Below are 27279 nucleotides of genomic sequence, written 5' to 3'. Positions count from 1 at the left end.
TGAAGGCCTTTGACCAGTGTGAGTTGCCTATGGATCCGAGACGTGGTCGCTTACGAATTTATAAAAAAAGGATACAACGTCACCCAAAGAGTAAAAAAAGTCTAAGCTGAAAGTTTTCCTGTTCGATCGAATCAGAAATGAGAAGAACTTGTTTCTTCTGTTGATCTTGAAGATCCAAGGTCACCGACGTATCACGGAATAATGAAACAAAATCAGTGGTCATCAACAGCCTGTACACGCGGCGGCCCACTAGATGATCCGACAACACCATTAAAGTCGGCGGATGCGAGCAGAGCAAGACCGGTCATCATGGCAATTTTAGGGGAAGGCCTCTTACTTGCAATGAGCGTCTATCAGCTGATATGAAGATGATAATGATGAATGTCGCGGGTTCAAGTCCTATAAAATCACAAACGAAATAACTAAATTTTATACTCTGCCAAGCAATTCATGGTTTTCTCTTTTAAATTGTAATACAATAAACAAAACAAAAGCAACAATTTTTGCTTGCCAAGCGAATAAATGAATATTTGTATTGAATAAAGTAATTTGAAGTAATTAAAGTAGAAAGTAACACACATTTCACAGTTGAAAACTTCTATGGGTTGTTTAATAAACATACATTGTTTTCTAGTTACTTATCGTTTAATACGTTGGAAATGAGCAAGATTTATTTCGCAAAATTATTAATACTGTGATATGAAAAGATTTGAAATATTTTTTTTATTATTTCATATTGCTGGGATTTGAACTTACAACCAATTAGATTATATGAATATTCTCTTTTCTACCATAATATTTGGAAGATTCTATGTATGTCAGTGTCAAATTACCACAGTAATTTAATCTCAGATTAAGATAACGTTTAACGATATGTTAAAAGATTTATCAGTTTAAGCAATAAAAAATACAAGAAGGACATTCTAACATTATACAGCAAATAAAATATTATCCATTAAATACTTCCTCTATTGTACTTCTAATATACACTATTCAGATATTTTAAAAAAGTAGGCCTATGAATACTTTTGTCTTTAGATTATTGATTATGGTTGAAAAATAAATTAAATTTCTCTTAAGATATATTGCCTAACGCTAGCTGAAACGTCAATAAGAACTGTGACAGTTACAAGATGTCAATTTACACATTTTCTGTTTGTGTTTTCGTTAAATAGAAACTTGTAAATAAAGTCTAAACATAATTTTAAGCAATAAGATGGATGATGATGATTATTGGAATACTAGTGAAACAAAAGCAAAGGCTTTTAGTTTCGACGATGATGTTGTAAGTTTTATTTTATATTTAATTCTATATTCAGTTTCCTTATATAGTATTTACAGTTAGAATACAACACTCGTTTTAGAAACAGGGAAATGTTTATGTTCTAATTAAAGTATTACGATAATTATTTTGTATTATCTTCAACGATGCTCTTATAATAAATTATAAATTTACATTTGGGACACCATGTATACGTAAAGCTTTTTTTAACACGGTTGATACTTTCGAGGATACTTATACCATGGTTAATTTAGAAATATGAGCAATATTTCCAGAAAGCTTAAAGGCCAATAAACCTTATATTTTCCCAAAAAACTATACAAAAGATATGAATATTATATTCATATAACATATGTATTTAAAAAACATAAATTATTCTTTAATTTAAAAAAATTAATGTAGGGTGAAAAAATGAATTTTGCAATTATGCATCCTCCTTGCTAGCTGAGATGCAGGTTTATTATGAACTTGACTAAAACTGGGAAATTCCTGTAGGCACTGTAAGCTTGAATTATATAAAAAAATTACACAGATTTATGTTAGAAAAAAAAATAATGTTAAAAAATTATAATATTTCATATTGTTGAACTGTTTTATTTCAAAATAGTGTAAAAATGAATAAGGTGTGTAACATTACATTGTATATATTAGCACATGTGTTAATGTTGCATTCAGTTATCACCTCAAGAGATTTTGGCGATTGGTCAAAGATCATCCTCGGGATCAGGTGAAGATGGTGTACTCAGTTCAAACATTAGCAATGTTAAACGACCCTTAATACCATTGTCCAGCCTGGTGTCACCAAAGGTTTTGGATTTAAGTGAGTAGAAATAAAGTAAGTTGGGCAATAGCCATGCTCTGTGTAAACTATCAAGTGTTAATGTTGAAAAATAAAACTTATATATTATAATACTAACCCAAAATTGGATAATCAGATTTATAAGTGCCTAAAGGTATTTTTAATGTAGAATTTTTATTATATATTAAGATATTATATATTTTTAATGAAGAAGATGTGAAAGTTAATTAACTTACACATCTTGAAGTTAATTTGAGTTTTTTGATGTATTTATATCTTGTATCCAATTAATTTTAATTGGATACAAGATATTAACACCTGTTTCATATTGGTGGCATTATTTAAAATAGATGTATTGATATTTATCTATGTAATTAAATATTATATTTATGGATAAGTTACAAAATACACTACTTTCTGTGTTTATTCAAGTCTACAAAGAGATGTGTTATCTTGTCTATCTTATTAATAATATGTATCTCTCATTTTTTTTTAATCAGAAGCACTCTTTTTATAATCTATTGGTATTCTAACTTCTGATAATAAATGTTAAAAAAAGAAACTTCTGAATATCCAATTTTAAAAATAAAATTTACAGAATTGTTTTACAACATTTTACTAAGATTTCTGATTTATTTTACATCTCAATATAAATTGTCTTTTACCTGAAACAGTGGTACTAGCACAGTCTGGCAAAGACCCAAATAAAGAAACAAAACATGAATCAGAGGAAACTGTGGCTATTACATTGAAGAGATTGGTACTTGGAAGAAGCTGCTCGCTGCATGTACATAGGAGTCTGAAGAGCAAAACTGAACTTTTGGATGGGGCTATTGCTATTGGAGATGGCAATGCTATGCTTGCTGTAAGTACATGTATAAAGAGTTTGTATTTACACGAAATTAACTACCTTGACTTGTATTACTAAAGATTATTGGTTCATCATCATCATAATTTCAGTTGTAGAATGTCCACAGCTGAACATAGGCTTCTCCCAAAGATCTCCATATGAACCAGTTTAATAAATAGGTGTCTTCAGACAATCTTAACAAGGTCATCTGTCCTCCTTATGGGTGCTCATCTTTCTCCATCCATCCATCCATCTCCAGAACTTTAAGCTGCTACTTGTTGGCTTATGGCTAGCAGTAGGTGCTATCTGCCCATGTGAAAATGGTTACTGCACTATGCTCATACTGCCTTGGTATATATATATAGGAAAGTGACAGCTTTATTTACCTAACCTTGTGTAAAACTGGAGATGAAATAGATTTTATAAATAATTTGGCAGTAGCAGTTGAAGGTCAAAGGTTCAGTCCATTTTAAAAAAGAGGTTTCATGTCCATAATAGTTTGAGAATGGTTTAAATAAACTCATTTAATGTTAAAAAAATATTTATTTCTTCAGATATTATACAGAATATTTTATAAGGAACATTTGTAATATAACTAAAGTTAGCAAAATTTAATTTTGGTGATAATTTTATTGGTGTAGGATTACTTTAACCTTGTCATACAATTATCTTTTCGCGTTTGCTGCTAAACATAGGCTTATCTCAATGCCTTTTACTATTTACATTTTCTATAGTATAATAAATTAACTACATATTTATTAAACATGATTAAAAATAACTTGTCTTTAATTTTTTATTTACACAAAGATTATAATATTATTTGAGAATAATTTTTTTACAGGTAATATTGTTTCTCATACAAACCTTGAATAAAAAGCTGGTGTATGAATTGCTATCGTCCAGGCCTTTAGCGCTAAACCATTATATTGGCAGCCTTCAGTCTGAAGGCAAAATATCAGAGCTCACAGACTTATTAACGTATGTACATTTCATTTTTATCATGATAACTAATAGTATGTGTAACTGATAATATATAAAAGAAAGTTATATATTTATAATTAAGAAATTTTGAAATATTGTTTAATTATTTAGGTGTGTGTTTAAATTTACACACATCTTGTTGTCATAAGGCTTTAATATAGCACAATGTTGTGATATAGTAGCGACCTCTGCGGAATAAAAAAAATATTTAAAGAATTTTAAAAATTGTTTGTATATTTTTTTGTTCCAGAATGCTGGGACGAAGTCCTGATTCAGCTGTAAGTATAAACGGTGTATAAACATTTTTTTTCGATAACATTTTATTTTGTATTAAAAAAGATTGAATATGAAAAAAAAACTATTTAATCGCGTCGCGTATTTTTTCGATAGCTAAAAATGTTGGAAATTATTTTATTTTGAATGTATTTAAAAAATGGAGCACATTGTCCATAACAAATGTTCTGTTTTTTGTTCATAAGAAATTATATGTTATATCGTTAGATTTTGCTTCCCAAACCTATCTTTGTAAGTTTTCATCTCGTCCTGAAACAAATTCGTACTCTCACCGGTATTTTTTTAAAACATTATGGGGTAATTTTTTTGGATATTTTAATTAAATTCATCGTTCTCTTTTCACTCTTCTCAGTTTTCCATATACTTTCCTCTTTGTCCATCACAATCTCTTTTTTCCCATCCTTTTCATATTTTCTTTCACACATCGCCTTCATTCCCCATTTCTCATCTCTAGATCACAGACTTTCACCGATTATGGACATGTCATGAGTATAAATAACAAATGAAGACATTTAGCAAATTTGTCGACATATATCTATGTTAGCAAGAGACCGACTATATAATTAATGTATGTCACATTGACGATCACACATTTAAATATTAACAAAAACCTTTCACTTGCGATCGCGTTAAAAATTCATCATGTACGTTTCAACTGTCGCCTCTTTACAATAGCCGACGTAGAAACATACAAATGTACGTGATTATTATTTAAAATAAAACAATCACGCATTCAGATTTATCAATTCCAACATGCTGTGAAGAGTCAACTCGGCAATTTGGAAAGCCTGCTTCGTAAAACAACTAACTTACTGGCCAATCATTTTAATCAACCGGGCGTCGATGCACACCAAGCGAAGATGGTCGCTGATTACGTCAAATTTTTAGGTAAGATATTTTTATTTCATCATCATTTCAGCCATAGGACGTTCATTACAGGATATAAGCCTCTTACATACATTTACAACAGAACCTTATGAATGGCCTGCATCCAGAGTCTTTCAAAGACCTTATAAAGGTCGTCTGACCAACGTGTGGGCGGACATCTTGTGCTTCTGAATCTTAAGGCTCCAGCGGCCATCTGTTCTACTCACTGTGGCCTGCCATTGTCCTCCGTCTACTAATCTCCTCATTCTTCAATTGGTCTCAAAGAGAAAACCTGAGCATAACACTCTCTAAAGCTTTTTCAGTAAATGTGAGGTAGCATTAAGACTTTAGGCCCAAAAATAAAAATTGAAAAAAATGCAGTCCAGAAGAAAATGGTGAAAGAAAAGAGGTTATTTATGAATGGTTATTACCATTCTATTGAATGAAAAAGAATGAAAGATTATGAGAGTGAAAAAAGAGAAACGAGATAGATAAATCGAGAAGGACGAAAGAAGAGCGAGGAAATAAAATTAGGCAGTGAATAAATTATTTGAAAAATTTGTCTATGCGTACCCAAAACAACGGAATGTAGGGGAGGCGCCCAATAAAAGGATCCATTATAAAAAAGTGCGTGACCACGTTTCAATGCCGAAAGTCACTAAAACTTGTTCTAGGCGCTATATGGTCTGCCCTCTGCCAATAAGTTTCGCTATGTCGGTAACTTTCTTTCATAATAATTTTTTTAATGGCACCTTACATTAACACGTGTATTTTCAATGCTTTTTTCACACACGTCTGGTATGAAATATTCTTTGTTATTATATGTCTACCGAAACCACTGTACCGCGTGATGTTTGCGCGGGGCTGCCTCATGCTCTTTGCGGCCACCACATCGCTGCGCTCTTATTAAGCGTGATACAGCGTCTTCGGTAGCGCTACAGGACTCATCAGCTGGAACATTGCAATGATATACAGAGTGATTGGTTATTTGTTTAAAAGTCTTAAAATGCTTTTACACGTATTTTAGTCACCCTGTTTAAAGGGAATACTTCTCACTGGAATACGACAGGCCAATAACTTCTGCGAGTACAATACAGCTAATAGAATTAGATAGTGAACAATAATTAAGTTTCATAAGTTGTAATCTAAATTTGTAAAACAATGTTTTGACTATTTTATCATAGTTTGTCATCTTTTGTATCATGTTTTTGACCATTATTTATTATTTCCAAAACCATTTTTAATAGGGTATTTGTATTAATTATCAGCAATCTAACTATACATTCACCTCTTTAAAATATTACACCTGTATACAATGACCCATGTATCAATTAATTTCCAGAATGGCAAAGTTTCGCCAAAAAAAGTGAATTAAATAACAAATCGCCGTTACACTGCCTGGCATATTGCTGCAGCCATCATTGGACAGAAGGCGCGGGAAATATGATGTCGCCGCTTACTTTGTGTCAAAGGCAACAGGTACATCCTGCCATTACTTTAAAAATATTTTTCTGTATTCCATTTATTATTTAAAATCTCTACCTTAAATTATCTTTTTTCATTGATACAAAATTGCTAACTTTTATAATGTTTATCAAAATATTCCATTTATAGACGTTTTCGCTCCATAGTTATTTTTTTGTAGTATACATACTTGTCAACAAAATGACTAGGAATAAATTTATTTTTGTGAATTTCTATGCAGTGATGGTTTGAACAAGAGACATAAACAAAATTGTCTATAGCTCACTGAAGATTTTAGACCTGTCAAGAACGAACATCAGCTCATATCACGGGCTTTCAAAGCATTAGTTCATTTAAAATTTGATTAAGTGTAGAAAGAATTCTGATTGGTAAAGGTTAGCGACAATATATTGCAAGGCCTTCAACCTATGTGGTTCGTCTGCCACGAGTACCATACCCAGCCTCTCCACCTATAGCGTGAAGTAGTTGAGAAGTTACATCTCTATAGCATAGAAAAATTAAACAGTAAATGCCCTCAAACACGTGTTCGATACAATATTTTTGGTGGTGGTACCAATCTTAAATTAGTGGCATTTTTGGTCATTTTAAACAAACTCACTATCTGGTTTCAGATTAGCCCCCTCCAGTACGACTGGGTGGTTTTGAATGTGCACGCGAAATCTAACAAATGGGACATTGTTGAATCTCTATTCACGAAAAAGGTAAGCGTTATATGAGAACTAAATTCGTGCTAAATACTCCATATAAAGACTAGGTTCTCCACCATATGCTGCAAGCGGATTCTTGGCTACTTAGACTACATACCTCGGAGGCAACCATAGAGTCTAGATAGGCTGATTGTCAGAGGAAAAGTAGAGGTAGACACCAAGAGGTTCACCAACCATATGGATGGACTCTGAGGGTAGTGACGGGAGCTTTCAGAAAGGTAAGTCAAAGAAACCTATAGAGGCAACGCGTCGAATAATCGACCAAGGCTTTCCAGGAAGGGCGTGACCTTCAGCAATGATGATAAAGTAATCGTTGTTTATTATAAAGACATTATATCAATGTATAAAATAATCACTTTGAAATACATTTTTTTTTCTATTAGTTTATGCCTGGCTAATAACATTTAACTGTGAATGTCAACATAGGAGGGATGATGAATATAGCCATTAAATTTATAAAATATGATTATTTAATCAGGACTGGCTTGGCCGGACTACTATGTCGTCGCATATACCGATAGAGACCCTGCTAGCTCGACTCAGCGAACTGAAGGCGCCGGAGAGAATGCTCGCCACTTGCGCTAACAAAATAGCCAGCACTGAAGACCGGTTAAGACTGTCGCAGAAGTACAAGGTGAGATTGACCTTTATTAATGTTTCTATTTTAGTATAAGCTCCATTTTGAGCGAAGTTGTGCAAGTTTAAATATGCCCCAGTCTTCGTGCATTACGCAAAAATTACCGTGTTCCAATTTGTCAGTAGCCCGATAGTTTAACTGTGTTCCAATTAGTCAGTAGTGCCCAATTATTGCTGTGTTTCAGTACGTCGGTATTGCGCAAAATTTATTCAATTTCAGTTCGTCAAAAGTACGCAAATTAAAAAATTACCGTGTTTCAATTCGTCAGAAGTCCACAATTATTTATGTTGTTTCAATTCCAAAGTAGTACGACATTATTTACTGGGTTTCCATTCGTCAGCAGTACTCAAGCATTACTGTATTCCAATTGTGTTCAAGTATTATTTTCTATCAGTTGGAATCATCAAAATCAACATCATTTCTGCCAAAGGACATTCACTGTTGGAAGTACCTCCCCTCCCCGTCGCCTTACGTTTCAATACAACTTATTAGTCCTGGCCTGCATCCAGCGTTTTCTGATAACCATAACGAGGTAGTCTGTGCTAACTGTGTGTAAGGTGTGCTAACCGATCCATGGTCTCCACTCCAGAACCTTTACGTTCTATCGGCCATCCATTCTGCGTACTATTTGACCTGCCTTCTGCCATTTTAACAATGCCGCGAATACACGACTATTATTTATCAACAGGAAGACTGGATTATAAAAATCTAGGTCAAAGCAAGTACTCATTAAGTAAATAGTTGAATTTCTCGTCCATTTCAGATTCACTCTGTTGTAATAGAAACACTGGCAAAGCAGAAGGATAGAGCGGCTCTCACGAATTACAAAATGACTCTAAACCCTCAGTCCGAGGAGTACATATTTGCAGAAAACGCGTTAAGAGACACAGTAAGTACATTTTCAATTATTTAACATAACGAAACTAGATACAAAATTGTTGAGGAACCCAGCCCGTTAATACATTGACGTTCTAGCTGATTAATTATTAAGGAAGAGATGAATTTTAGGAAAAGGCTTTGTATGAATAAAAGAATTGTAAATAAAAAGGCGACCGCTTGGCGCAAAGGATAGATAAAGACTGACTCGGCGGAGTGGTTGCGCTTACGGGATGCTAGGAAGCGCAGAGTGTGCTAGATTCGGAATATTGAGTGTTAGATTCAGGTTGGATGTAGCAGAACCTTAATAAGTAAAAAGTTAACTTAGTGTTTATGGTAACTCTTTTTCATTTACAACATTACTGGTTTTATTTTCCGGTGTGTTGGAGACAGCTTTGTTGTCTTGCATAAATGTTTTATGTACTCTTGATACAAATTCGTGTATTTTCTCTTTGTTTACATTGATGTTGTCTGTAACATCTAATGCAATTTGCGGGATGCCTTTCGAACTCCGCGTTGTGTATATAATATTGCAGTAAATTCAATAGATAGCGCTAATTTACAAAACGTGTATCGATAAATCTTTATTACTGCAAGCGACGCTACTAGATGGCGTTCTCCACATCGGTTGCGTAAATAATATAGCAAACCTACGTGTTTATTTCATACATTTCTAAAAAGAATTCTTAATAATTCTTTTGAATTTATTTAATAGACTCTCTCATCAACATATCGTTATAAAATATTAGTGATTTAATGGCAAAATTGATGAAATAAAATGGTAGTACATGAAAAACCGAAACAATAAATTAATAATAACCATCGATCAAAACTAAATGATGCATCATTAGAAAACATATTGCATATACGTTTGTATCGTAAAAGCATTACCAAATTTCTCATTAACATTTTTAATCTTATTCAAAAAAATTTTAAAATTTAAATTGGTTTGTTGATTAAAAAGGTTGCTCGCCCCTGTTCTGCACCATATTATAGGGAAACAGAAAATAATACTATGAATGAAATCGGTATAAACGTTCTCAAATGATAGCATGACCAAGGCGAAGAGATTCATTTTTGTGCATAATACTTTTAATCTAATCATTCTGTATATAAATCAGTTTCAGAAATTTATACTTCTTTTTATTTTTCAGTCTATTAAATGGAAGAATTGAGACCTGCGACACATGCTTACCATCATCAGCAGTAGGATGTCTATTGCCGATCATGGGCCTCACCAATAGATTTTAAATAACACCCGTTGGGAGCGGCCTACTCCACTGGATCTTCTAATCTTATTTAAGCAACAAGAACACGCACTTGTTTATATTACTGAAATACCTCGAGACACACGGACCACAAAACTAGTCTATGTAAACGTGGCTTTGTAATTTATTGTGATCCTATTGATATTTTTTAATGTATTACTTTAAATTTTGCGCTATGTTTCGTTCATATTCTTTGAGAGCAAGAAGGCGAGCGCTGTAATCGCCTGTGACTTTATTCCTACGCTAGATCATCACTAGATGGCGTCGCAGCAACAAGCCCGGTCGCTTCAATTCTCTATGAAACGTTATTTTTAAAAATATTTATAGATCTAAGTGAAATTTTATTAAAGACTTCTTTTCTACTACATAATTAATATTAAAATTTTATTCATTACATGTTGTTTTTTATACCCTCACAGGCGTTCTTGAAGCATACTGCATACGGGCCACAACCACATAACCATTTATACATTCTATATGGATTACGATTTCTAGATAATGGCGGCCACTGGCGTTGACTGAGATTCGTGGTTAAGACTGGCAGTCCACGTACAGCGACCATAAGTAGAAATTTGTATTTATTGAAAGCCCAAGTCTAGGTAACCTCTCAGGGACCCTTGCGTCTTATCACACAATGGAGAACCAGCTCAAGCGACCTTCCAATCTAGTAATGTAAATAATATCCCGAAGCTCCTGGGGGAGTCCTGCCAGGCGCGGCTTAACCTATAGTGCAGGGTGTGCTATACACACGGGCGCCGCGGAGTTCCCTGAGACAGCTTAGAGCATCTTGGAATCTATCACGGTTCGTCGCTTAGTTTCGCAACAGAGATGTGCTACAGGCATAAAAACAATGAGTGTTATTCTGCCACATTCAAATGTACAAATCATCATCATATCAGCCGATAGACGCCCATTGCAAGGCATAGGCTACCATTAAACATCTCTCCGATGGCCAAAACTATCCTACTTCCCGTGATCATCAATATCCTGTTGGAGCCTATACAAATCATCATCATTTCAGCCGATAGGCGCTCAATCCGAACCTACCCAAATACAAAAATAGAATCGTTATATAACTAATACTCCGCAACCTAAAGTATAAATCATAATTCACAAACAATACTTACTTTAACAAACATAAAAGCGAGAAATATGTGTGCGTTTGGCTTTCATAAAACAAAGTAAATAAATATCTTTGTTATAGTTCGTTGTTTTCCCAAACGAACGTTCTATTATCACAAAGTAAACACGTAGTTCTATTTAAACATGGTTATTTCTTTAAATATCCTATTATCATTCTAAAATAATGTCGTGCGGGAAATTCAAGTTTATTATTAATTTGAGTAAAAAAATTAAACTTTATTGCTGTAACAGTTGTATGAGCTATAGTTCTACGTAACTTAAAGGTGTTAGTGAAAGATTTACTTTATTATTAGTGTCTAATTGCGTGTTGATTTAAATCGAGATAAATTAAACCTTTATTTTCCCTATTAAATCATTCTTTTTGATCACTCATGTGCGTCATGAGGAAAATCTAAAAAAGTGTAATTTTATAGAAACTATAATAAAATTATAGGAAAATTATTAGGCTATTCTTTAATGACATTCATAAAGTAAAGCTGAATCTGGAAATAATCCACAACAAACTTAATCAGTTTTTTGTAACCATTCTTATATACCTACCTTCTTGAATATATAAGTCATGTTTTATCCTAATGATAGTAAAATGATTCGCCAGGGATTTAGTTTTTAGCTCGCGGATCTATGATTCATGAGTCAACAGCGACGACAACAAGCAGACGCCACATGTAGTAGCGTAAATGGGCAAGCCAAACGCAGGCTTCACCACAAATTACTTATTAATTTTATTACTTTTACACGCGAAAAACAATGTCAGTAATTTCAAACGTAACAAAAGAATATATATAATTGTAAAATTTAATTTTATGTTCCGCAGAAAAACCTTTTTGCGAAGAAAAATTATCAAAAGTCATATCTATAAACATTTCTCTTTCAATTTTTTTTTATATTCAATACTCTTTACCCTAATCTGTTTTCGGGATACCTTCCTATTTTCACCCTCTTTTACTCATCCTTCACAATTTCTCTCTTTCTTCCCTCTTTCATCAATTCCCACAGCATTCTCCCATCTTCATGAATTCCATTTTTATATTGGTGATGAAACAGTTTTATGGCTTTGACAGCCTCGTTAGTTCAGAGATAAAAAAATTGTTTAACCATTCGAAGCACTCAAGCGTAATGCAGTAAGCTACGAAGGTCAGGTACAATAAACATAACGTCTCAACGTATTTTGACTGGAAACAAAGTGTATAAGGTCCTTACTATCAAATATAATTACATATGAAAACAAAGTAACAGTTATTAATAAGGATAAATCAATTATATCGTTAATTATCTTTAATCTCATTATTAAAATAATTATTTGGAAATTTGAAAGGTACAAGGTAATTGTCATGTCAAAAGGACGATTTATAACGTCATGAAAAAAGGTTCAAATAAAAAAATGTAATCCACTTATTCTATTTTATTACTGATATCAATCGCCACCTTCACAACAATTGTCATCGACTTCAACGCCACAAAGTTTTAAGACATAAACACACAACGTAACGCATAATAAACATTTAATACACTTCCAACAATCACAGCCGCATGCACAACACATCTTAATTTCTTGTTTAGTTTCCTTAATATGAAACACAAAGTTTTATTGAGACGTCAATAGATTACACTGAACTGAAGGTTAAAACTATACACAACTTGAAGTCAACGTCAGAAATGTTTTTTTTATGAAATTCTTCTTAAATAACTTATTCCACACTTATTGTAACATGCACTGAAATATATTAGAAACTGGCCACTACATTCGATTGTTTTTTAAATACAGCATCAAGATTGTTTTTCAATGTTAGTTTCAATAACTACTAGTAACTACACACATTTATATTTGACAAATGACCTGCGTGCGCTCGGTATCGCGCGGCGACATTATCTGTCAGATTTCCCGCCTTTGTCGCATATTTACAGGTGATTTCATTACGAAGTTACGATGTTTAAATAGATAAGGTTATTGAGGCGCTCGTGATTTTTATCAAGAAATGTGATTATTAATGTATTTTTAATTAATGTTAATAATATAATTACTGTATAGCTGTTTACAGCGTGACTAATATTTCTGCCTATAAAAAAATATTTCTTGGAAATAGTCCGGTAATAACTAAAGCTGCCTTACTGAAAACTTTATATTTTATCGCCCAATTGCTTATTGCTAGCTCGCGAGTCTCGACCGACGTCACGCTTCAAGTAAAGAGAGAATTATCGTCATGTTGACAGATGAGGAACTTGAAATAACGACTGAAGTGTAACAAAACTATACTAATGGGACGCGAGAATGTTTGTAACCTTTATGATATTATTCCCGCAAGTGTGTAAATATGTGACTATGAAGATACAAGCATTCCTTTGTTACGTTATGGAACAGTCATACGGCGGAGAAATCACACAAATCCTTAATTTCAATAAGAATAGAAAACCTCTCTCTCCATCTAAGATTCTCTGTACCTAAAGTAGCCATTCAAATTTCACATTTTAAAAAATAATGTGATTTCTGATGATTTGGTTACTAAGTATGAAAAGGACCAATATTTAGCCACTTCCGCACTTGTAGTGGTAGTCGTACAACAAAGTGCACCGCCTGCCAGGCCGCCCAGGCCGCGGTAGACGCGGCATGGGTAGGCTTTCCACTAGGTGGATCGAGGATCGAGGACATTTGTTAAGGCCGGTGTATCGGCGGGCAGCGAAAGACCGGATATCATGGCAATCTTTGCGAGAGGCCTATGACTTACAGTCTTGGCCTGCGAAGTTCTACGATGATGGTGATCCAGTTTAACCAAACTATTCGAATCGATAAAATTCTGAAATTAGTAAGAAAAAGACCAATGTTTAGCCACTTCCGCACATGCAGTGGTAGTCATGCAACAAAGTGCACCGCCCGCCAGCCCGCTGATAAATGCGTATGCGGCAAGCAATGCGAATTACACAACTGCAACCGTCAAATCACTCAACACGTGTTTGACCACGATAAGTGCCAAACACAAACTCTGTGTTTGGCACTAATCGGTGTAACATAACTCCTGAAGATGCCCCGTGGAGGGTAAGTGGCTTAATATTGGTGTTTTTCTTACTAAGGATGGACTTCCGCAAGGTAACGTCTGATTCCATTAAATATTCTAAAATTAGAACGGGCGAATGGGACAGTTTCTACCTGCTTGTGTACAGAAACACTCAGTGCGTTGAAATAGTTTCTTTTTTAATCATCTATTAGTAACTAATTGCGGCAACTAAATTATGTAAACACATCCAAATATCTAATAATCTCCGTATATGTACCAATAAAAAACATTTATATGAAAGATACTTTTAAATTTGTTTAAATACACCCGAACAAAGGATTCTTTTAATTTACTAATTTTATGAATAACAATCGATGATCAATGTAAGTTCAATATAGAGATCAGGATAATCTCTTTTGCTGTTCATAGCAGACGGTAACGAATGGTATAAATTTTAATTAAAACAACGTTTAAAACATTTTTCAGAAACATTGAAAAACATTGATGTAACGTACATTTAATTTTTTTTATACATGTACTAATGCCTGGTTCAGAACGTTGAGAAAAACCCGGCAAGTAATTCGAGAGTTACTCTTTTAACGCAAATTTTACAATTGTTTCGGGTAAAAAATCTTCGTCGCATAATAATCAATTTGATACCAATCCTTAATACAATAATACGCGTTATTTATCAATCTTTCCTTTTCAATTTTACCACGGATATTGTTTCAGATTATAATAATTTTATTATGCTAATACAGAATTAAAAAGAAACTTACCCTTTATATTTTAAAATAAATTGTAAATACGAAAATGGAATTTTTAAAAATTAGTATGTTAAAGTGAGTGTAAGAATAAAAATACTTTAAAGTTTCAGCGTAAACATTTAATAACTTAGTCGTCAATATCCATGCCGGACTCGGCGCATTCTTCGCAGCCACATAATCTCGCCAGGTACAAGCAGGAACCTATAAGGCACAAACAGCGCAACAATTTCATGCAGCATTCGGAAATACAACAGCACATTTTCCACAATCAATCATTCGATCACCTCCTCTGTATCCTTTTTAATATCATATTAATTTGTTTTACATTCTATCACTTATGTTAATGATTTACACTCCAGGAATTTAATCACAAATATGTCATATTCTTTCAAATGGGACTTGCTACATTCTGTGGTTTGATGAATGCTGTCATTTTGACAGTTCATCTGTCACTTGTCAATGCAGAAAGTATTAAATTTTAAGCTATGGAAAAGAAGGAGGTTAGATTAAATAATTTCAGCTGGATTTTAGCTATGGTTATTAACCTCTAAGCCTAAGAAGATTCAAATTATATATTTCGACGTGATCGCAACGTAATGTCGCGTAATTGTTGACATTAGATAATTACAGAATAGACACATATTTTGTAATCGTAAAACTTTCTGTCCAATAGTAATTGTTAAAGGTGGAGTGAAGACTACACATTGACAAGGGCATAGGACGTCCACACACAAGGTGACAGATGAAAGTTTAAAAATAAATCTGAAAGAAAGGCCAGGGTGTGTTTGTATTGGGTCCTCATATGTGTCGGCGTTGCGCCTTATGTTTAACTGTAATAGTTATTTTTTTAAATATATTCTTGGCAAATGTTACCAATTTTGTATAAAAAAAGTTTACGCAATTATTTATTTGTGGCTTAATTCTAATCAAAGGACCGATTTTCCTTTGGGTACTCTTTTGGTCATGTTCGATTAATATTTTTAGGTGTTATTTAAAACTTTATATTTTAATCTGCCTTGCAATGTTCTTACTACTATGTAACTAAATTTCTCGTAGCATCAGATCAGATTCTCGATAAGTATCGGTGAATGTATTTTTCGGATTTTTGGCCATGGAATTGCATCATTTACCTAATTATCCTTCACGAAGCGTCTACCTGCTCGTGACTAAGGCGCTAATATCTCGGTTTAAAATATATCTACGAAAATGAATTTTCAAAGATACTGAAAGATAAAATAGTTTCCTTAAATGTTGATAAGAATCAACACCGTTTTTCTCGGAATCACTTATGAAGAGGTACAAAGGAGTTAACAAAATAAAATCAAAGAAGTTTGAATAGCAAAATGTATTTATGCTTTAGCGGTATCTTTCCTCCAGTGAGCGTTGAAGCCGGTGTCGCGGAAGAGCTGGTCCTGGTCGTCGCGATCCAGCCTCAGGGAAGACTGGAAACCGAAAACATTGACATTTTACATGCAATATTTATTTTTTATTTCGTAAAATCGTAACACTTAGGAAGGATTTTATGACGGATGCTAAACATTTTTTGCAATCCTTGCCCTCCTCTTGGGGAGAAAGAAAATCGGAGTTTCCCAAACCACAAATGTGTAAATTAACGAACAAATGCAGTGGGCTCTTCCGCCATTCTATAACGCACAATAAATAGATAAATAATATCAATAAGACCAAATAATCAGTTCGTATTTTTTAAATTAATGTTAGACACTTACCAGTGTAGGCTTTATAGGCTTTTCAGGTCCTTTGCTCAACAACGCGTTCGCACCGGGCCTTTGAGTAAAAAATACACTTTAATGAAAACACTATCGATTACTTAATATAATAACGTTGAATAAAATGAAAATAATAAAACATAATTAAAACATAAACAAATAATATGTGTGTATCCTATTATTTACTTTTATAAATAGTTCAGCATCTTAATATGAAGGATTGGACAGCCATTTTGTTATTACAGATTTATATTTACGTGAAGTAAGGGTGAGTAGTAAAATAAATAAAAGGACTTTAAATTTAATAAACGAAAATGAATATATAATATTTTTTATGTCTACAGCACTGACATTCAATTTCTTATCTATGCTTGCGTTTAAACACTAATTAATACGTTACGTCAACAATAAGTTACAAAATAACTTGAGTTAGATACAAACCTTTGCGGCCGGTCCCTAGTCGGCTTCCACCTTTGCCTTTCCATTACCTCCTTAAAAAAAATAAGATCGGTCATGATTCACTCAACACAGTATTACGCAGCTTGCCTGTTATCATCTACGATAACAGATGAATGAGACACTTAAATATGACATTGATGCTATGACGCATTCATAAAATCAGCTCTGAAAAATGTTTGTAAGTTAAGGCCTTTACACATACTTAAGCAAGGCTTTTTAGTAAGGTCATGTAAAGGCCCCGTAGAGAATTATCCAGAATTTGCCAAAAATTAAATAAAATCAATTTCAGTAACCCACACAAACATTTTGAATTGTTTTCAATAAGTAATAATTATCCAAATACAAAATGAACAGTTTTCGCGTCGCCTCGAGAAATTCCTCTAAATGATTGAGACTCGCCTCGCTGTTCTTATATGTATTTGATGAAAATTTGATTTTCCTTTTTTTGTCATAGACTAAGGTCTTTTGCTCGGTGGCATTTACAGCTTATCCTGGAATGAGTCGGTATATATCTGAAGGTGTAGCAGTCGTTACATCTCGTGCCGTGACGTTGAATTCACACACACCAAATTCATTACCTAAGGCTTAGTAGAAGCCAGAGAGTTCCCTGAGAAAACGCATGCCTGGGCAGTTGACGTCACGCGGAATGACGTATCAGCGCTATCATAGGTTTACAAATCCTATCTACTTAAACTCAGGGTCCATTATAACTCTGCAGCTCACCGTCGTGATGGTGTCTTCAGTCCTTGTGACGTGGTAGGGTTCGTCAGCTCCGATATCTTCCTCCGGGTTGGACTTTAGTTTTCTGATCCTCGCTGTAGTCGTGTCCTCTCCGCCCTCCCAGCTTTCATGACTACAAGAACGCAACGTTATTTAAATATACAAAACTACTAACTCTTAAAGATTTGTTTCTTAAACTTTGAAATAAAAATCATATGAAATTTGAAACAATTCTAATAACCTACATCGTCTCTGTATAACCAATTGTCTATAAAAAAAGTAGTTTAGAGATTTGCCATGATCCCGTATCTGTATTCAAGTGAATGTATTAATAATCCATAGCATTCTGATAATAATAAAAGGTGAAAAGGTGCGTAGGTAGAAGCGGTGTGGACGGGCCCAACCCTTTGACCCACGACATTGTTAAGGTTGCGGGAAGTCGTTGGATACGGGCAAGGCAAGACCAGTAATCGTGACGATTACTCTAGGGAGAGACCTAGGCCTTTCAGTGGCCATTACCGGCTAGTATGACAAAGACGAAAGGAACATAGTTTTTTTAAGCTAGCGCATGTTTTTAATACCTATTTATATTGTAATTAGTTCTGTATTGTTTATATACTTCATATTTGCATTTAATATTAATAATTTAGTTGGCAATTATTAATAAATGAAATAATGGTTTAGTACCACTGGTCTGTGACATCGGCTAGAATAAACGTTATAGATATATCTTACGAGAGATGTATGGTGGTGGACGACCGGGTTCTCCAGTCGAACATCTTTTTCAACGGCACCTTTTCTTTCTTGTTATCCACCAGCTCACGTTGAAGCTTCTCCACGATGCGTTCTTTAGTTGTGGTCACTTTTTCTGGGGCTAAAAATTAACGAAAAATAAAATTCATATAACTAATAAACTTGCACATTATAAGAGCCTATAGCTGCCACAGTAAAAACTTTATATATACTACCACACAACTATTAACTCGCGGGTTTTGTAGGAGTCTAGCACTACGCAATAAACCTACCAAGGCGAACAGCCGTTTACAACCTTACCACCTAAATATGTCATCTTCAAAACGTCATTAGTAAGTTATAATGAACTAGCGGGTCAGGCTATATTCGATTGGTTTTGGGTGCTGTTAACCTTCTTTACTTTTATAACTTTATACTAAGGGATAGCGTATCCTAAATCCGCGAGATGATAAATAAAAAAAAAACCTACTTATACTATCGTAGGCAGGTGTGAAGCTCTTCTCCGAATTAGTTGAGAGAACAGCTCGAAGTCTCGAGTGAGCGCACGGCAAAGCAAGCTTATCACTTTCTTAAACTAATTCTTTTTTCGCATATCGATAGACTTTAATGGGCGACATGAACTTATGGCAAGATTGACACTTTCTAATCCAAGAGCTCGTACATAGTTAACATTAATACCAACGGCTTAGGTTGGTTCTTTTGACGAGGATTTTTGGTGTTTCCAAAACATAATACAACAATAGTTGACAGGCTACGCTAGCAATATCAAATACAATAATAATGTTGGTTTTCGTTGGCATTAAGTTAATAAAACTTTCTAGTTTACCTTTGAATGCCTGTATAGGACTTTCTTCATCAGGTTCTAAGCTGAAGTCCTCCTTGTCGATAAGCCTTTCGTACTGGTCGGGGCGGTGTTTCTTCTCCATCTTCGGTATAGGGAGGTGCTTTGGTGATGTCCGCTTCTCTTTCGCGGTGGTAACTTCTTCGTAGTCCTCCGGCTCCTCTTTCTCGTAGTCTTCGTATTGGACCTCTTCAGATCTTTCCGGCCTCTCATCGGGTTCGGTCAGGTGATGTCTTACCTAATTTTAAATTTTATCATTAACATAATTACTTGATTACTTATACTTATCAGGAATATTTAGTAAACTAGTACAAAATATAGACCATTTGTAAACAAGGCAAAAACGACATTGGCTCTACAAATTCAGCATTTGTTTTTATGTTTTCATTAAGACGGAGGAAGGTTGTCTTTATAAAAAGAAGGAAAAATCGCTAGTAAAATAGTAAAAACAACGCGTTTCATTTCCTTTACGAACCACAGTGTAAATGTTTGACACCCGTTCATTATGTCAATCATTTGATGTGTATCAAAACTTAAAAATGTTTTTAGCGTAGTTCAATCAGTTACTTTTATTTAAAACCCGTTTAAATTTATTGTAGACTTAGATCAGGGCGCGTTAATCCTCGACAGCTTTGGCATATGGTAGCCGAACTTGATTTAATTTCTATCAAAATGGCCTCTTCTGGCATACTTCTCATGACGTAATAATAATATTAATGCATGAGTAAATAAGTATTGATATTAAAATTTTTAAATTGTGGCGACTTTCTAGCCTACTCAGTATTCAAGGTTCCCAAACGCAAAACATCCATGACGTCACTCCTTCATGCGCGTTACTTGAAAACATACGACCCGCATCATATCGAGCTGTTCGATTTTATTGTCAATTTACGTAACATAACTTACGTGTAACATTATACTCGTACAATATTAACTATCCTAGTTTCAATACACCAAGAATATAATGTCACAAAAATATCACCGTGGACTACCACAAACATATTATTATTTTTTTATTTATTTACCAACCAATGTATCGTTGACATGCCTTGCAATAACATTTATTTATTCAAATTTAATCATGTTAACGATTTTATCATTATTTGACGTAATCATAATATTTATACGTCCCTATAATAGAGTATTATCAAACATATTGTAGAGACTGGCACATCTTTTTTCTTCTACTCAAATGCCGTCTATACAGCCTAGCGATTATCGCTTCCCGCTGTATCACTTTCTTCCTCTAGATCTTTATTCGAGACAGGTGGACCCTCTGTGGTCCATGGAAGACTCAGGGCTTTATGATGGCGTGACAAGAAAATGGCGGCTACTGCATGACTGCTTTCAACAGTAAAAACTAAAATGTTGACTTGATTTCATCTATCAATGTTGGCTAATAATATTTTTAGAAGCTCTACGTCTGTTATTTGTGAAACGTATATATTCTATATTCAGTTTACGTGTCGATACATGCAAAGTGCCGTTACTCTCCGCATCGCCTGTTGAGATGTATAAATGTAAGAAATACCCATAAACCAAAAGTTAAAAACAATTGATTCCTAAATAAAGCTCAACCGCGACGCAAATTTCAAAACTTAGATCTAATTCTTCACATTTTTGGCCGAGTTTTGAACTATTTACATTTTCTAAGCGGTGTAAAAAAATCTGGGAACCTCGGATCTAGATCTTCGTTAAAAATTTAGCATGACAGTACTCACTGGTCCACACAGTAAAGGATACGGTGACCTGGATCTTCTGGCAGTGTGCATTGGGCACGGTGCCATGGGGCCAGGAGTAAGCGTCCGCTGGCCGAGCATATTTGTGTGGGAGAAGTCACACACCAGCAGGAGTCTGGGGTGTTCTGCCCCGTGCCGTACTGCGCCGCAGCCAACCGCTTGCAGTGTCCACACCGCTATTTGGCTAAAATGGCCCCAAACAGTGCCCCTATGAAACAATATGTTATTTTATATGTATTTCGTTTTATTTATTAATCAATTCTAAATAAATAACAACAGTAGAATAACTTGATAATGACACAATCAACACAATTATTCTAATAATATAAATAAAAAGAAAGAAAGCAGTAATATAAGAAGAGACAGAGTGGTTACAAAATTAAGGAAAATGTTATAAATATTTGAAAGTAGACGTGGACGAACATTACTAGAGCCATCTATTGACAAGTTACGAGAATTTAATTGCACACCATATATACATAAGGAATATATATACATAATAAGGCTAATGTATTTTATAAACCAGGATTGTCGTTGATATCATATCATTTAACATCAAGTCTGTTTCTAAATAAAATAACATTTAATGACCGTTTTATATAATTATAGCCTATAATTATAAAACTATTTGTTATGCTTCAAAGGTTCTGGTTAAGATGCCACTGCCAACATAGCTCGTCCACAATATGGACAGCCGAACTTGTTAAGATCGAAAAACGCTAGATGCTGGGCACTTCCAACCAGTCTTATTGGAAATCTATACCTACGTTCGACAGTAAACGTGGCTGAAATAATGATAATAACTTGATCCAAGTATTACTATTACCAGCGGTATATATAAATATATAAATATATACCGCTGGTAATAGTAAGTAGTATATAAATCAAGTATCAAGATTGTGTGCGCTTCTCGTATTTTGTAAGGTACTGACTTAGCCGTGAGCCTGAAGGGCATGGTGAGCTGCTTGGGTTGTACGCGCCGGCGCTCGCCCCACCAGGCGTCGAAGACCCTGCGAATAGCACGCTGCGCACTCAGCTCGTCAGACTCGCTGGAGCGACGCCAACGCACCTCGCCCACCGTCTGGCCCGCATATGGGTATCTCACTGCAATGGTCACGAAATCTTTACTTTATATATAGTTTATAAATTTAAATATAGTTTCTATATTGTTTATACTGGGGGTTAACCATTAAAATAAAGAACTATAGCTTACGATTTTAAATCACAAATTGTAACGTAACACCAACAAGCACTATTATTCTGAATTATCACATCACAGATCCTCCACAAATTATGTCAAAGGTCCAGGGTTTTAGGGTGTTAGTTTTTAACGCCCAAGGCAAAACAAAATTTGACGTTTTTCATATAAGAGTATACAAAAATTAGGGCAAAAAATCAAAATTCCACAATAAAGAACTACGTAATTTTTTGAATATGATTACAACTGTTATTTATTTATAACTGCTCCACAAAATTTGACGCTCTTTGCTGTCCTCTTGCTTTCGCGACTCTTTATCTAGCGCTACAGGCAATCGAGCCTGAAACTAAAGAACTTTAAAGCGTATCCTGAACGAGCTGGTGAAAACAGTCAAGGCAAGTCCAACTTTGAGAAAGTGGTGAATAGTCTCCTACTGCTAGGCGAAAGTCCGTCAAACATATAAAAATATTATTGAAATGTTAAAAGGTTATTTCTAAATGTACAAACCTGTAGCGCGACAGTCATCGTGTACGAAGTGGCACTGGTCAGCTAACCTTTGTGCCAGCAGGGCCAACTCTCGATCCCAGCCCTGGGAACGGCATTGTTTTACAAACTAACGATGACTTGCTTGAAAATCATTAACACATTTGGTATATGGAGATGAACTAAAATTATTATCCTTATCTACTTTTCTTAATTATTTGCTGTGGTACATCATTAATATTGTGAATATATTTAGTACACCTTAAATAAACAGGTGCATCGGAATTTTTAAATGTACTATTTCATATAATTCCCATTAAAACTAAGGTTTATATATTGCAAGATAATATATAAAACAAATAGACAGGCATCGTCTTTTTTAATACCGTGTAGCATCCTTTGCTATAGTACTGGGTATTTCACATGGCAGTTCTAAAATATTAATTTGCTATAAACATAATGTGTTTTAATTGAAAATTTACAGAATGATTGTTTATAGGTATAAAAGCTTTAAAGATATATATAACGTACAGCTCAAATCATCCTGTATCAAATGATCTCTTTAAATTAAGTTCCATTAGTTTTTAGAAAGCGTCATGCCAATATCTTTTGGCAGTATAAAGTCTACAGGCACGGATAGTACACAATAATTAATTTTAATACGTAGTAATCATAATTTTAACAACACTTTTTCTTACAATATTACCTTTAAGCTATCAATTCTGAAACCATTTTATCAATAGGTAGCCATTGAACTTTAGAGTCAAACCTTTAAAGCTTTTACACCAATGACCAATGCAGTCTGTAGAGAAGTAAATGAACATGTATACTCTAACACTACTTCATGAGACTAAACAGTAGAAAATGTGTATTTACCACCATCATCATGACTTCCGGTCGCGGCAAATGTGCCCCGCCGCGCACTCTTTCGTTTCCGGAAGCGATTCGTTGACGGCGCCTGAATTAAAAAAAAAATTGTTGAATGATTATATAACATTGTCTATATTTAAAAAAAAACTTTTTTATTGCCTGTAGCCTGTTATCATCTGTCTCCCGTCTTCGCAAACCTAATGAATCACACTTCCTCAAATTTTTGAAGGTGGAAATTCATGAAATCTGTTCTTAGCTGGCTTCCACTCGTTAAAAGGAGTATTTTTTTTAAAAAAAAATCAAGTTTTTAAGTCTTATAATTCCTGAGACATTATGAGAAATCAGTATGTAGGCGGAAATCTCTTATATTCGTATATTTATCTGTGTGTATCTCTTATACGTTTATGTACAGATATTTATCATAATTTTCACGTATATCGCTACCGTAGCGGTACCGCTTCTTAGGAAAGAGTAGCGAGGTGAAGGAAGAGGAAAGAGGAGTACAAACGTCACAGCCACCAGTTTTATAGGTAATAGTCAGCATTTACAATTTAACCTCCTTAAATTCTAGAATTCTTCTCTTCTCCTTAGATTCTTCCTAGGCCCGGATCTGGACGAAATAAAAACACGAAGTCTGAAGTAGAAGTGTGTATATTCATTTGAGCTTCGAATTTATACCGATATAAATATAAGGGAATTATATTTCTGTGGAATTCCGCTTTTTGATGCGTCGCTGTCGATGAATGTTTCTCCTACTCGTACAATATCATCGGGAGTGTTATAGTTTTAACTGTTGATATGTAAATCTTTTCTTAACAGTTTTTTAAAATTACACCCTTATATCATCAACAACATTTCAGACACAGACCGTCCATTTCTGGACATAGGTCTCCTCCGATTTCAAATAGAACCTCTTAAGAGCGGCCAGTATTCAGCATATTTCGACAACTTTAACAAAGACGTCTGTCCACCTGGTGGCCAAAGGGTCCCACGTCTACCAACATACTTATATAAATACTTATATCATAGTGTATATATATTACCTGTTAATATAGTGTACGATGAAGTGCTTCAGATCGCTCGTAAATCTAATCTGTGTATAGTTCCGACATGACATGCCGGGCCCGGGCTGGAAATGTATAAAGTCAATAAAGAACGTTAGTCCATTAACACGTTCACTGCGGGCCCAATTTTGAAGAACTTTCAGCTGGTGCGGCTGAGGTCGAATCAGCCTCAAGCTGAACTTCCTAGTAGTGCGGTTGAGGCCTTTTCTGCCTCATGTTTCGGTTGAGTGTAAACAGCCGCCGCACTAGAGAGAAAAAACGAGTTTTACGCGCCGCACCAGCGCAAAGTCTATCATGAGGCTGAATCGGCCTCAAGCCGCAGTGAACGTGTTAACTTATAAAAAAGTTATTTGGTACGTAAATAAACTTTAACAGATTAATTTTAAAAACTAATTAGAACGTATATAATTTAATATCAGGTAGAATTGTGTGTCTAATTTAATAGTCCCCCACCAACCCATAATATAGGGAAAATGGATTCTCCTTTAGAAATAGAAGCTAGTTTACTATTATAAACAAAAATATTATGACCTGCGTTTGAACTTGAAGATTGTATTAAAAATATAAACGCTTACTACTATAGCTATCAACTCTAAACGTTGAAAGCAGCTTATTCTTTTTTAACGACACCAAAACATTTTAAAAAGATCGTCCATATATACGTAGATACTAGGTCCAACCGCCAACTACATAAAAAGATGCCAAGAGTTTTAGGAACCTTTGCGCTCTTCCGCTATATCGGGAATAATCCTCTGGTCATAGCCGATTTAAAAACAAGAGCCAATATGTAAAACACATCACCCAGAAAGAGTTTGACCATCTTTTTAGTTGAGCTGTCAGAAGTTCCCCAGTAAAACAAGCTTATCAAAGAGAAAACAGCAGACATAACACTGTCAAAGAACTTTTATATTTAAACTGTTTAATTCAGTCAATAATCTACGAATCTCGTCACTTATTGACAAGTACTACTATACAATGGTTAGCTTAGACATCCAAAATTTACAATGACGGCGAATGTAAATAAACAAAGATGCGTAGTTGACGCAATAATTGACAATGACTGAACACCGTGAACTCATTCCGAAGTGAACAATCATTGTCTTAAATATTGTTTCACGGGTGATTTATTTAATATTATAGTGATTGACTTTATTTAGATTTAGTTTTTCTTCTAATATTTACAATATACACTCAAACTTGTGTTGAAATTAGGAACGACATTAAAAATTCTCTTGTAGAAAGTAACTCACAACCTATCGAAACTGACCTTCGTTATCTGACGATACGCGTACTTTCTAGAGGTATTTTGTTAATAGTAGCAGTTGTCACTTGAAGATATACTACCTCACATTGGTTGATTGAACTCTTTACTGTTATCATATAATCGGTGGTTAGTTTTAGCGACGATTGTTGTTTCGCCAGATGCCTGTATGTCTCGATAGCCAGGTATATAATCACCTACCCATTAATATTTCTTTAATGATAACTTCGTAATTTATGATTCAACTTGATTGAAATTTTCATACACTAGAACCTCGATATATTTTAAAACTTTCTTTAAAAGAGCAAAAAATGCAATGCAAAATATTATAAGCGCGATTTCGGTGTCATAATTTCACTACCTTATTGGGACTGCAAAAAGAGTATTTCTTATGCCTATTTGTCCACTGTTGGACATAGGCCTTCCCCATAGATCTTTAACAAGACTGAAAGCGGCCAAAATAAGAAGGTCGTCTGTCCACCTTGTAAGTGAACTTCTTACTCGAACATTCTAAGCTGGGCTTGCAGGTCCATGGTATCCACTCCTTAAAATCTCCAGGCCTCTGGGACGCGTCATGTGTTCTGCGTGTTAAATGGGCTGCCCACTGCCACTAATATATATGATAATACAGAGCAGTTAAAAGCGTTTATGTAAAGCTAATTGTAGTTCTGTAAGACGGCAAAAATTTGCTACAGGCATGAAAAATACTCACAACGGGAAACTGGCACGCGACATGGCGACCCTTGCCTTGACAAAGCCTGCGATACCGGACCGCGCAGTACGGCTGGTCGTCGATCAACACGGACCAAGCGAACGAGACGCCCACAAACGTCCACAGCAACCTCAAAACCATTCTTGTTTATCTACAACAGAGAAACAAAACTTATGTTTTACTTAATAAACAATTCTTCTCACCGTGTATCATAATATTGATACAATGACAATAGCTGAAAGTTGAGAGGCGGCGTGCGAACAGACAATTCACATAAGGCAACAAAGAGAGGGTTGTTACAACGAATGTGATTATAATAAATTTGGTTATGAACTACATATAAATATATATCAATCGGATCTATCTTTATAATGATATCAGTAAATATTAAAAAAATATCTATGTACATAAGGTTAGCTTTAAAAAAAGTGAGCTAAGATATAATTTTATTTAACGTTTTGTACACTCTCCGATACCTTTTTCTACGCTTCATAGATTTAAAAGAA

General features: G+C 34.5%; 2 protein-coding genes across 4 annotated transcripts; one reads left to right on the top strand and one right to left on the bottom strand.

Moving 5' to 3' along the window:
* The first annotated feature begins 1166 nt into the window (after window positions 1–1166).
* On the top strand, window positions 1167–10438 carry Vps16B (Vacuolar protein sorting 16B). 3 transcript variants are annotated; one of them, XM_068769546.1, is made up of 11 exons: window positions 1167–1285; window positions 1958–2102; window positions 2756–2946; window positions 3773–3909; window positions 4163–4190; window positions 4971–5094; window positions 6416–6552; window positions 7170–7259; window positions 7744–7899; window positions 8666–8791; window positions 9933–10438. In XM_068769546.1, the coding sequence occupies exons 1-11, from the start codon at window positions 1217–1219 to the stop codon at window positions 9951–9953; spliced, it is 1224 nt and encodes a 407-aa protein (XP_068625647.1). In that variant the 5' UTR covers window positions 1167–1216; the 3' UTR covers window positions 9954–10438. The 3 variants fall into 3 exon arrangements, with proteins under 3 accessions (XP_068625647.1, XP_068625646.1, XP_068625648.1); XM_068769545.1 differs by having other exon boundaries at window positions 4944–5094; XM_068769547.1 differs by lacking the exon at window positions 1167–1285 and having other exon boundaries at window positions 2028–2117; window positions 4944–5094.
* Window positions 10439–16295: 5857 nt separating this feature from the next.
* Window positions 16296–26914, bottom strand: LOC137925812 (uncharacterized). Its single transcript, XM_068769271.1, has 12 exons — window positions 26774–26914; window positions 24780–24865; window positions 23743–23824; window positions 22891–22972; window positions 22118–22289; window positions 21168–21393; window positions 19432–19684; window positions 18588–18726; window positions 17856–17985; window positions 17115–17164; window positions 16674–16731; window positions 16296–16388 (listed from the first exon to the last, which is right to left on the bottom strand). The coding sequence occupies exons 1-12, from the start codon at window positions 26912–26914 to the stop codon at window positions 16296–16298; spliced, it is 1512 nt and encodes a 503-aa protein (XP_068625372.1).
* Between the last annotated feature and the right edge of the window lie 365 nt (window positions 26915–27279).

This window comes from Battus philenor, unplaced genomic scaffold, assembly GCF_028537555.1.
Source record: "Battus philenor isolate CCGP_79_NKW_IND1 unplaced genomic scaffold, ilBatPhil1.0.hap1 SCAF_28, whole genome shotgun sequence".
Taxonomy (NCBI): domain Eukaryota; kingdom Metazoa; phylum Arthropoda; class Insecta; order Lepidoptera; family Papilionidae; genus Battus; species Battus philenor.
Note: the sequence above shows the minus strand (reverse complement) of the source record. Positions and strands in the feature narration are given on the sequence as shown.